This window comes from Ambystoma mexicanum, chromosome 12 (assembly GCF_040938575.1).
Source record: "Ambystoma mexicanum isolate Mex_15411 chromosome 12, UKY_AmexF1_1, whole genome shotgun sequence".
Lineage (NCBI taxonomy): Eukaryota > Metazoa > Chordata > Amphibia > Caudata > Ambystomatidae > Ambystoma > Ambystoma mexicanum.
Window position 1 is genome coordinate 119,858,334 of NC_090936.1, and position 13,227 is coordinate 119,871,560.

The 13,227-nt window shown below is 44.3% G+C and overlaps 1 protein-coding gene across 2 annotated transcripts in view; it reads right to left on the minus strand.

Annotated features, from left to right (window-relative positions):
* The window catches only part of EFCAB6 (EF-hand calcium binding domain 6), a 1,227,964-nt gene that overhangs the window by 560,310 nt on the left and 654,427 nt on the right, over positions 1-13,227 (minus strand). For both annotated transcript variants that reach the window (XM_069628134.1, XM_069628133.1), the window contains one exon: positions 6,733-6,866. In XM_069628134.1, the coding sequence (XP_069484235.1) occupies positions 6,733-6,866 (134 nt within the window). The remainder of the gene's footprint in view (positions 1-6,732; positions 6,867-13,227) is intronic.

A 13,227-nucleotide genomic window follows, 5' to 3' on the forward strand; every position in this document is an offset into this window, starting at 1 on the left:
CTAGCAGCTAATAAAGAGAAAGTGCTAAGCACAGAACGTGCACAGACCAAAAAAAAACTGATAATATGAAGTAACCCAGGCCCACTTAAGCTGCAGATTCAGATGGGTACATGCCCAAGGACCCTGCAAAGACCCACTAGCATTACAAAAATGCAAAGCTCCAGTGAAGATTATGAGGAACCCCATACTAGCAGGCAATGGACAACGTCCAACAGGGGCCAAGCCATACAGTGAGTACTGGGCACAGGTCTGGGGGCACTATGCCAAACTAGGAGCTTAGTGGAGGACCTTATTACTTTCGCCCAAGCGATGGAGGCCCTGAGGGGAGGAGCCCAGGAGAGACACCGAGAGGGGCAAGGGGGAAGAAACAAAGCCCTCTGGGCATGCCACGCAAGAAGAAAGGTGGTGAGAAGAGAGTGAGGTCATGAGTGAAGAGAGGCAAAGGATACACAGATGATGAGTTCTGTTCAGAAGACGTGGAGGACGAAGAGTGGGACGAGACGTCCAAGGACAGCTCAGAAGAGCATAATATATCATCCCCAAGCCCTCCTGACAAGCGTAAGACTGCCAAGAAAAGGAAAAGACACAGGGAGGAGGAAGAGATGGGCGAGGTATTCGACCCAGATTCTCTCATCCATTCCAGGCCGGCGGAGTGGGAGCCCCCTCCGCCAAGATTACCAATTACATAAAGAAAAACTTTCATAACACCCTGTCCAAGGAGGCCAGGAGCAAACTACAAACGGCTCTCATTTATGGGTCGCAATGGCAGGAACATCAAGAAGGGGATAAATGGATCCTGAAAAATCGTGCCACGATAAACTCCCAGATGTCCTAGGCACAATAGCGAAACTCTGGCAGATGGCAGAAGAGGCAAGACACCCAGAAATAAAAAGTAGACCAGGAAATACTAGCGGGCTGGGCGCAGAAGGCAATATACCTACTCGGCAATGCTAACAAAGCCCTGACAACGGAACGACGTATGTCCATCCTCGTCAAAATAGACTCTGAAATGAGCGAACTAGCTATAACAGAATCAACAGTAAGGGAAAACTGTTTGGAGATGCGTTTATTAAGGAGATGGTGAATTTCGCAAATACTTACGCACCGATAGATAAGGCACAGGCGTCATTAAAAAGAGTCTTTGGCCATAAGGTTTTCGGAAAGGGCTGGCATAGGAAGGGGCCACTCAGCCAGCCTGTTCTCCTCATACAGGCTCAACTACAATATCAGAAATGACTGGAGAAATCAAGAAGAGCGCAGACCCAACCCTTCTTTCAGTCGAGAGGAAGGGTTAGAGGCAGAGGATGCAGAGGCAATAACAGAGGCCAAAAGACAAACACAGGAGAGACTGGCCACAGGTTTACACACTCACACGTTGGTAGCAGGGGCCCCAGCGATAGAGGGAAACAGCACAATTCTTAGAATGGTGGATAGAATTATCAGGAGATATATGGGCCAAACAGACAGTACAGGGCTTCCATCTAGAATTCCGGCAGGAACCAGTACAGCCAGAATATGTGAGACCTATGAGATTAACCAAAGAAGACAAAGACTTATTAAGCAGGGAGATAGTGGAAATAGAAAAGAAAGTGGCCATTGCTCTAGTGCTCGATTCCACAAACGGGTTTGTGAGCAATATGTTGTTGGTCAAGGGAAAAAAGAAGCAGAGACCAGTGATAAACTTGAGAAATCTGAACACATTGACAGTATACAGGCATTTCAAGATGGAGGGTATCTATGACTGGTTAGTCAGGATAGACCTCAAAGATGCATATCTGACGATCCCAATAGTGAAGGAATATCACAATTCCTGCAATTTTGGTGGGGAGGCCAGAATTGGGAATTCACAGGTCTCCCATTTGGCCTAGCATCAGCGCCTTGGGCCTTTTACGAAGTTAATGCGGACAGTAGTGGGTCACCTCAGAGAACAAGGGATCAGACTCAGTGGTCGAAGTGTACGAAAAGAAGTAGTGGAACTATGTTCCCTGCTGGCCTGCACCCACTCCCCACAAACCCCATCACCACCCCCTCCCACACACAATACAAACCCACAAACGCATGCACTTGCTCTTTAAGGGAACGTTCAGTGTAGTGCACTGAAAGTGCAGGTTTCAACTTCGTCCTACACTTTTAACGAAACCGTTCCGGAACGGCTTATTTTTAAAATAAAAATATAGGAACAGTAAAACGTAATTTAAAAAAGTAGAGGAGCACCGCTCCCGACTGCTCCCACTCACTTCGACCACTGATCAGACTGATAGTATACTTGGACAATTTCTGTCTAATGGGACAAGACAGGAAGAGACTAGTAGACCAAGCAGAGAAGACACTCCAACTATTGCAAGAGCTGGTTTTCCTAATAAATTGGGAGAAATCAGCTTTGGAGCCAGTACATTAAATAGAGTTCCTATGGTTCGTGATAGACACAAGAACAGCCATGCTCAGCCTACCAATAGACAAAGTGAATGTGATCAAGAAAGATTATCTGAATAATAGCTAAAGAAGAGTTATCGCTCAAGGAGCTAGCCAGACTAGTAGGGAGACTAGCACAATCCATTCAGGCAATCTTCCCGGGACCGCTACACTACAGAACTCTTCATGGCCTGAAGATCCAACACCTGAGAAAAGGGTTATCATACGAACATAGAGTACCGATCTCCTTGGAGGCGAGGACGGAACTATGGTAGTGGTTCAGAAACATGGAGGCCTGGAATGGGAGAGCGATATTTGGCTCATCCCCGGACCTCATCATAGAATCAGATGCCAGCCGTTGAGGCTGGGGGGCCCGTTGCAGAGAGATGACAACGGGAGGCAGGTAGTCAGGGAAGGAACTGGAGCTCCACATCAATTGTCTGGAGCTGATGACGTGGTCCTTTGCAGCGAGATGCTGGACCCAGCACAAGGGGAACGGTTACATACTACTAAAGGTAGACAACATATCAGCAGTACGGTATGTAAACAGACTGGGCGGGATGAAGTCCAGATGCTACCAGAGCTGGCAAAGGATTTATGGCATATGTGCCTAGAGAACAAGATTTGCATTACAGCAGAGTATCTCCCGGGTCTGCAGAATGAGGTAGCAGACTGGAATTCGAGACACCTCAGAGATGCCAGCGATTGAAAATAGACAGGACAGTATTTGCATCCTTAATGGGATAGAGAGGACCATGCAAGACAGATCTGTTTGTCTGCAGGCTGAACGCTCACCTGAAGCGATTCTTCAGCTGGAGGCCGGATCCAGCAGCAGAGGCAACAGATGCATTTCTACAGGAGTGGGGACCGGGCAAGGAATACGCATTTCCCCCCTTTGCAATGAATCAGAGAACAGTAGCACAGGTCAGGAGACAGCAGGCGACAATCATTTTAGTGACACCAGAGTGGATGAGTCGGGTATGGTTCCCGGACCTTCTCGAATTGTCAATTGACAATCCATTGGTGCTGTCCCAGTTCAGGGATCTGATTCAGAATCCAGTCAGGAAGAATCACCCACTGAACGAGGAAGGGAATTAAGACTGATTGCGTGGGCAATTTCTGGGCGCCTGGCAAAAGCCAAGACGTTCGGGAGACGCTGAAAAATTAATCGTGGAAGCGTGGTCACCGGGTACCAGAAAGGCCTACAGATTGGCCCGGACAAGGTGGAGTAGCTGGTGTGTGGAATGGCATATACATCCCACTAGAGCAGATGTAACACACAGAGTGAATTTCCTAGCGGCTTTGGTGGCACAAGGCAAAGCTACAGAACAGTAAACACATGTAGGTCAGCCACATCTGCCAGACATCCCAAGATAGAGAACATGGCGGTAGGGAAACACCCACTTGTATGTAGACTCCTCAGAGGAGTGAGACTCTTAAGGCCACCGTTACCCAAATACTCACAGACATGGGACATGAATACAGTGTTGAATATGTTTAATAACTGGCCAGACAATGGGCACTTGACAAGAAAAGCAATGTCGGCAAAGCTCACTACACTGCTCTGCCTCATATCTTGCAAAAGAGTGTCAGATGTAAGAGCACTCGAAACAGACAGGAGATCGTTTGGCCCATCTGGGGTCATGTTTCACTTTAACAAGAGAACCAAGACAGGTATCAGAAGCGTTTCCTACTCAGCTTTCTCAGACAAGCCTAAATGATGTCCAGTAGAATGCCTGAAACAGTACGAAGAGATGACGAGTACTCTTGAAGCTACGGGAGTAACACAATTGTTTATTGCACTAAGGAAACCATTCAAGGGTGTAGCAAGGGCAACCCGAGTCAGATGGGTTAGATGGTGTATGCTACAGGTGGGCATTGACAGTGGTACCTACGGGACGCATTCCATTAGAGGAGTTATGGTGTCTAAGCCATATAATGCAGGGGCCAGGTTGGAAGACATCCTAAAGGCAGCAGACTGGTCTAGGGAGTAAACGTTTAAACAATTTTACTTCAGACCAATAGAGGAGATGTCTGCATTGGTGGTGAGTAGGCTTTGAACAAGCATAATCCGAGCCTCCGGTCTTGACAGAGAATACTGATTTACCATACTAACGTTATAGAAAGTTAAGATTCTATTAAAGACATGGACGCAAAGGATTATCCCACCTGAACAATCGTTATATTGCATTTGGGACAGACACGTAATGCATATTTGGTATATAGAATTTGTGACATGTGATGCATAGTGTTATAAAATTGTGACAGACATATAATGCCAATGACTTAGGAGATACTAAAGTTGTGAAGCTTTGTGGCGGCATAACTATTACCCAACCTATTACAGCAAGCCTCAGCTTTTTGTTAGATTACTCTACAGGAACGGAGTGGAAGAATACAGGAACATGAATAGGGACAGAGAAGGCCAAGGATTAATGTAGCGTCTACCGGTCAGGTTGCAGAAGCTAAAGTTGGAGACAGACAAAGAAAGAGGAAGGACAGAGGAATGTAGAGGAAGATAAAGTGTAGGGTGCGACGAGATTGGTTAAAAAAAAGGACACATGGTTTCGTTAACATATCAAAAATGGACTACACACAAAAAGACTATGGGCCTCATTACAAGTTTGCCGGTCCGGAAACAACGGTACTGGTAAGCTTGCCGGGACTGTTGTTTCCGGACCGCCAAATTACGAGTTCTGCGAGTGGGAGCCTTTCCGCTTGACGGATGCACCGGCACCATTCATGAATGGTGCCGGTGCATCCGTCCTCTCCATTCCCATTGCGTCCAATGGGACTCAAATGGGAATGGGGAGTCATATTTTCCGGTGCCCGGGAATGGGCAATTACTGGGTCTGCCGGAGCTGTAATGCCCCAGTAATTGCTGATTCCTGGGTGCTGGAAAATTCCTAATTCCTAATGACCTCCTATATCTGGGAAATGTAGTTTTTAATGTGTAATTTTTCATATGGTTTATAATTGTTTTATATGCTGCTCGAGTTTCAAGCGAAAAGAGAAAGGATAATCCTTCGCCTCTGTGTCTTTAATAGAATCTTGACTTTCTAGAACGTTAGTATGGAAAATCAGTATTCCATGGCATAGTAATAGGGAGACAACAGAAATCTTTTGTGGTCTGGGGCAGTAGTTTAGTTTAGTTTATTACTTATATAGCGCGCCTAACCCGCAGGTATCTGGGCGCTTAGAACATGTGTATATATTGCAACTCAAAGTCAAGACTTTTGGAATGGAGGGATATCTGGATGCAGCAATGCAAGTACCAGACACTGCCCATGGTCATCTTTTGAGGTGGCTAAAGCAAGAAAAGGCTGATTTCTGTTAGTTTGGTTGGAGATGTTGACACTACCTCTTACTAGAGATACCGATAGCAAAGAAGGGCATGTGAGGAACCCGATATAATAATTAAAATTGTTCTTTTATAACGCGCTTAATACCAAAAACAGGTTTCTACGCACAGGATCGGGATTCAAACCTGTCTTGCGCTGAGTTAGCTTGCTTCCAAGACACACGCGTTAGCCATGAGCTATCCTTCCTCCCCACAATCCAACTTTTGCTTTTGTTTTCATCCCTCGTAATTGATCTGGTAAAGGTACTTTTCTGACATCCTTTATCACATGAATAGATTTGACATCATCTCTTACTGTGTAGTATCATGATGAACACAGTCAAGAAGTGACTTCAGGTTTAATGCTAAAGGTCTTGAAGAAAATGTTTTTTGGATACATTTAAGGAAAATGTGTTGATGCAATTTACAGAGCTCAGGGAAACATGTGTACAGTACTTAATGTAAACACAGTAGTATGAAGAAGTACCACAAGTGAAAAATATTCAGTTGATAGAAAACTGGCTAGAAATGTACAAGATTCCAACCAATGCTGTAAACAAGGCCAGCACTAAACGTAGGTGTTGAACATCGGAAGCATTAACAACATTTGAACACAAGACTGATGTAAGAGCTGCCAAATACATCCTCTAACATGACAGCAAGAGTGGTAGACGGCTATGGAGAAAACGGAGCCAATACTGAAACGGTGAAAGAAACGGGAATGGTGCAGCAATATCAGTCCTTTACAATGACATCTTTAGTTATAGATGCCAACATTTATAGAGGCAAGAGGTCAGCAGTCATTATGTGAACAATGCCACTGAGGATTGATACGTATGTAAGAGTACAATAGTTAACTCGCCTGCAGGAACCTTTGTAGAACTGTATATATCACACATTGAAAGCATTTAGAAATTATCATGTGACCATTTGGGTAGACAAACATACTAGAATCAATAATCAGATTTATGATTGGTTACCGTTGAGGATTGTCTCAATTTGTCCATGAGCTTACTCAGACATTCTTCAGCTGTCATTTCATGAACGTTGCTCTTTTTCACCTGGTAGTTTGAGCCTTGATTTGGAGAAACTCCTGGCGCAACCTGTTTTGGATCTGAAACAATAAAATAGTTGCACACATTTTAAGTAGTGAACATTTTCATGACAGATACTGCTGAAAGGAAAACTACCTGAACATCAGGAGCAAACCAAATATACTTAATAGTTAGACAGGTCATTAAAGCATGTTTTCCAATTTACAAAATGCCTCCTCGATCCAACTGACTACACCAGTTATAGATCCAACTATTATATTAAATATTGGGAACCCATGTATGTTTGCTAACAAATAACCTGGACGATGAATGGAGGTGATAGACAGGTTGTTAAAAACAAGTCTTTTAAATACTGTGGCGGGTCAGAAGGAGGACACAGACTCTTGTTAGACATTTCTTAATGTACGTTTATTAAAGAAAAAAGGTAAAAGCCTGTCTTTCCCTATTTCTATGGGGTATTCCCCACCTAACAAAACTAACTACAGTGCTTACCATTCCAATGTCTTTAAAGAATCCGCACACTGTCCCAAACTAACCCTAATTGACCCTGTCGCTATTGATAACAACTGAGGACAGGAGAATGGCTCCCTTCCCCTGGGTTTTTGCTTCTCGCAAGTTATGTTGAATAATGAATCTTCAATTACTTCTTTAGGACCTCTTTAATTCGTTCACACAGTTCCTTTAGTACTTTACTGTTCTTCTTATCCTTCTCGATATGGAACTCTCTTGGTTTGATACCAATATCTCTTCTCTTATCAGTGTATATTCTTGGTTGATTACTTTCTTCTTTGATTACATTTCCAATATGTGTTCTTCCCTTTTGCCAAGAGTAGGGTTATCCAACCTTTCTGTGATTCTCTGTTGCCTTCTTTACTGTGACTATAGAAAGTCTGATTAGTCTCAGAGGGTTTTGCCTCCAACGTTTTGTCTCTCTTCATTATGCTCTCAATATCTTTAATGGAGGAGTAGGAATGGTTTCATAATGATTACCCTTTTCTCCTCTTATTCTCACTACTATATACAATCTTCTTTTTTCCCTCTTTCTCTACAGGCTATTTCCTGGTTATCAGAATACTTTATCATGATTCTCATTATTTCCTCTTACTGATGGATTCCCATTATACTGCCTGGGCCAAGCATGAATGTTCACATAATACTTTTCATTCACTTCTCTCCTTCTTACTGGTATATCCTCCTTGCATTGACTGGGACGATTATGAATATTCATATAAGGATTTTCATTCACGTCTCTTCTTCTCACTGGTTTATTTTCATTATATTGACTGGGACGAGTACGAATGTCCATATAATGATTTACTGTCTCCTCCCCTTGTCTCCCGATTTCCCTGTTACCTGCTTGTCTCAGTGATATCATCACCAGGTTTCTGTTTTGTACGGGGTTCTCCATCAATCTACAGCAGCAAATTTCTTTTGCAACCTCTCCTTCTCAGTCTCGTCCGTTCCGACGGATGCTCGTGATTCGTGGTCTGTTTCCGCATAGTGGTATCAGAGTGCTTGAACGGACGTTCAGTCCACCACTGGCTTGATGTGGCCACGCCACTGTGTACTGCTTCACTCTCTCTCTCTCTCTCTCTCTCTCTCTCTCTCTCCAATACTTAGGTCACCAGGCGTCCGCTTCCTCGACTTCGTCTTGGCAGCTTGTTCGAAAACTCCTGTGCTCTCCATAGTTCCCATTCTGCGTCCCTTGCACAGCTGACGTAGCCGTTGGTCTTCCCCGGCTTAGCTTCTCCTCTCCTGTTCTCTCGTGTGGCTTCTTGAAGCCCTTTGTCGTCTTTATTCATCATTTTCATCTCAGTAGAATAAAGTATTTTCCTTAAAGGAATATTTATAATTTCAGTTTTACAATAACACACATTGGTTCCTTCTTTGTATGAGTCCTTGTGTGGCAAGGTTGTAGAGGAAAATTTAGGAGAGTCTTTGTCCCACAGGGGGAGTTTCTCCCGATTGAGGTCCTCCCCTCTACCTCTAGGGAGGGTATTGCAGAGCACGTTCACTTCCCTAGCCTCAGGGTTGGGGGGGGGCGGGCGGTGGGAAAGCGCCACCTTGGGGAAAAGGGATGAATTCCTCTGATTCATCACAATACACTTTAAATGGCTGAAACACACATTTCATTCACATGTACTTTGCATTAATGTGCTGCAACAGCAAAAACAATTTCACATCTGGATCGCATTCGGACTGAGGGAATTAGGCTTAACCCTCTTTACGGCTTGAAGACATCTATGTACTCTGCTCCAGGCCAACCCTCTTTCCTCTGCACACTTTCTTTCTTTTCACATCTCCATTCCGCCTCTCCTGTGGTTATCTCTTTTCTCTGTTCCTTCAACTGCTTTTCTTCCTTATTTTCTCAAAAATGCAGTATGCTCCAATCAGTGCTTTCTCATGTTCCTCCAGGTTGCTTCTCCACTTCCTCTTTCTCCTCCTCTCTCTTTCTTTCCATCTCCTCCTTAGTGTTTGTCAGCCTTTCTTTCCCCTCCTTCATTCTGCTTCCCTCAAAAGATTGCTTCACCACCTCCTGTCCACTCTCGATCACTTCTATAACTTCCTCTGATCCTTCTCATTGTTCATTGCAACAGTTGAAGACTGGAAAGAAATCGAGTTCACCACCTCATTAATTTGAATGAACAATCTCATTTCAAGCTCTCAGATAGTACCAAGATTGCTTGATTGCATGATGTGCGTGACATTTTTCATACATTAGTTTTTGTTTTAGGGAGGCATGACTTGGAGAGCATTTTCACTATCTTCATCATGGAATGGCCTTAAGAGATCTTTCTGTATTTTTATAGAAAGCGGACAACCTCAATCTTACTGGGCAGAGGTTTGGGGACCCCTTGAGTGTATTTCTCCTCGCTATTTTTGTTCACTCTATCATGTTTAAAGTCTGTTTGGACTTGCCAGCCTCAGGCTTCACATAACTGTATGGAGGCACGCCTGGTTATTGTCTAAATGTGGTGGGTTATTTAAAGCATTGAATGAGCAGTTCAATGTATAAACATACTTTGAAATAATCTTTTTTGAAATGTTCATAATATTTTTGTGTGGTGGCTTATCACACAAACACTGCTTACAATTTCCATTAACTACTTATCTGTTATATTGCCCTGTCATATGGTGTAGCAATGGATCATGTTTCAAATGTTTGCCGAAAAAAACAATTAGTACACAAATTCAATGCAAAGCTAACATCGAACTTGCCAGATTTTCTCCTCTCTTTGAACATTTAACTAATGGTGTTGATAAACCAAGAAACATCACAACTGCTGGGGGCATCCTTATCATCTGAGTTGTAAACAAAGGAAATATTTTTTAGGCAGGGTATTTTAAGCAGGTGATCTACCCAATTAGAGATACATCTCATTAACGTAAAGTAACATAAATAAAAAAGAGCAAATGTTCCCCTATGGGAAGACAGTTGGGCCTGAGGGCGCACAGGTTTTGCCCTTATCTTTTGTCTTGTTGAGTTGAAGGTGAAGGCTGCATTCTCGAATACTTGCATCATTTTTACTCTGAAATTCTCCCACTCAGCCAGGTAGGTTGATTTGGTCTGGCATTTAACTTGTTCTGGGGAGTAACTCAACAAAGACTGCGACCTTCGGTGCCTTTTCTTCGAACGTCGCTAAGATGACGAGTGGTGAGAACCACTGCGTGATCTCAATCTTTTTGTCAATCGACGAGGAGAAATATTTCTCGACCCGTCCGAAGACTGTCTTTTTGACTGAGTCTTCGAAGGGGATTTTAACCTACCTGCCTCTAGTTTTCCTCTTGGCTCTTTCAGGGCTTTTGCTGTCATCGATAGACAGGCCTTATGTCGAAGGTAGCGTGAGAAGAACCGAGGCATCACAGACACACCCGATGGGAGTCCGTAAGGGACATCTTTGTCCCCACAGCCCGGGGACTTCTTAAACCTTTATTTTGGAGTCGAAGACACAGATGATGATGCCATTTTATGTTTTTTACTCAAAGATTTTCGTTAGGGAACCAAAGTGCACCGTATCTGAAGCGATAGCTTTCACAGAAAAACAGAACTGAAGACAACGGACACTGCGCACACTTTATACCATCAATGACGTCAACATCGAGAAGGAGGCCGCCGAGGGACATCGAGTCGACAGGCATCGATGCGCAGCGCTCTCTGCTGGAAATATTTCTGAGGCAGCTGAAGCTGGATATGGAAATATAAAATAAGGAATACGTGGGAGGACACAATCCATTCAAAGATGCCGGCGGAAGAGAGCCGACACAGAAACCGAGTAAAGGAGAAGGTCTCACTCCAGTACATGCCCGAGGCATTCTACTGGCAGAGCGAAGGTAATGGGTCGAACGGGGGGATGAGCGGGACTAATGACATACTCAGAAACCCGTCTGAGTACAAATGACGAAATTGTAAAACTAAATCTGCTGAACTTGAAATATTAATGTAAGAAGAAGGATCATAAATAATCCTAAGAGATGGATTAATGAAACGTGGATCACACCATCCTATGAAGATGGGAAAACACCCAGTTACTCGAGGAACAGTATGGGGAACATAACAGAGAAAGAATATGATAAAGTGAAGGGCAGAGAAGCCTCAGGAATAAGTGATATATGTGAGAAACCTGAAGTTGTCTCACCCGCTAGTCCCTGCGGATCTGTCATCCAGGTGGCCAGGACACGGCCATCGCTATTGGATCCAGTTCCTGGGGGTGGACCAGTGCGGGAGGATCACCTGGATGAGGGGTCTCTGGGGAGTTGAAGTGGGACACTGAAAGGTGAGACACGGTATCACCTTCCTTATGACACCTTTTCCCCATCCTACCAGGTCGGATACCTGGAAGCTAAACCCCAACCCCCTTTTCCGACATGAACACTTTCCTACGGACAGTTCATCGTAAGCAACAACAGACTAACACCAGAGCCGTATACCTGACATGTTCCAACCCATGGGTCAGGCAAAGTCAGGCAATTACTGAAATTACACACACCTGACTTCCATCCTACTTCCCCACACGGATTAAAAGGCACAGTACGAAAGCACATTCTGAGCCAGGCAAAACGCGGGAGGTAGCAGCAATTTTGAGATGGCAGTTGAAACAAATGAGAAAGACGGCGAGACCAGAGAGGACAAGGAGGAAACTACCCTTGCCCTTTTCGGGGAAGGACCAAGAGTTTCAAGAGGCCCTGAGAAAAAGAAACATAAGACCGGGAATTGCAGCTGACGAACGGTGCAGTGTGTGTTAAAAGTACACGGGACCCTATGCATTGATAGCCAAGGCGGGGAGAAGGGATTGCTGCTGTGGTACTGACCTTGACTCCGACAGCAAAGCAACGCCAGTAAGTTCAGCACAGCCGTTGAGTTTCAGAAACTGGTAGCAGACCAGACTGTGTTACGTTCAAGGTTGCAAGCAGCAACATTGTATGAAGAAAGAAAAATTGTATGTGATTGAACTTTATGAAACCATAATAGGTATCAGATACAGAGTGGTCCGGTGCCATGTGGGTGCTCATTCGAAGGTCTCTGTTTGGTATCCAACTGTGTGTGTAAGAATGATTGAACTGTGAAATCGAAGTGGTCCTGCAGCGGGATAAATTGAATCCTGTTCACATTCAAAAGTCTTCGATTGCCTGTGAACTGAGCCCGCCTGAGGGGGATCTGGGGTGTACCATAAGTCACCCAAGAAGATATTGCTTTAGCAAGTGTGAACCTGACTGAGGGATGCCTGCAAACTAAAGTTGGTCCGAACCCGATTGAGGGAAGCTAATTGTATGAAAAGGGATCTGAGCCCGGCTGAGGAGGATCCAAGGTGAACAGTAAATTGCCCGACTTGAATATTTGAAAAGGAACCTTTTGTCATTGTTTCTGGTACATCAGGCCCTCTGAATTAAGAGACTTTGAATGTAAGAGACGTGGGCACAGAAGGCCCTGATTTAGTTTAGTTTAGTTTATTTATTTGTAGAGTGCAACTAACCCTGAGGTATCTGGGCGCTTGCACTTGAACAAAGGTTACAGACACATAAAACAGAATAAAATAAACGCAGATGACTGGTGTTACATATCCGGTCAGCTGACAAGAGGTAGGAAACAGTCAAAATAGAGAGCAAAGGTGAGCATGAGTCTGGTAATTATGCCAGGCATCAGCTCGGAATACAAGACATCAAGTGACCAGAAGTCAACAAAATTGGTGCAGATGATCAGGCATGGTAGGTTTCATCAAATTTAGTGTTTCTGGGCAAAGAGCCATTCTTTTACTCTATTTCTGAAGGCCCATAAGGAGGGTTCGGCTCCGAATGCATTAGGTGGAGAGTTCCATAGCTTGGCAGCTAACACCAGGAAGCTGGTCCCACCCGCTCTTTTGGAGTTTGTAGTTGGGAATGAGGAGGCAGTGTGAGTAGTTAGTTCTAGTAGGTCTGGCAAAT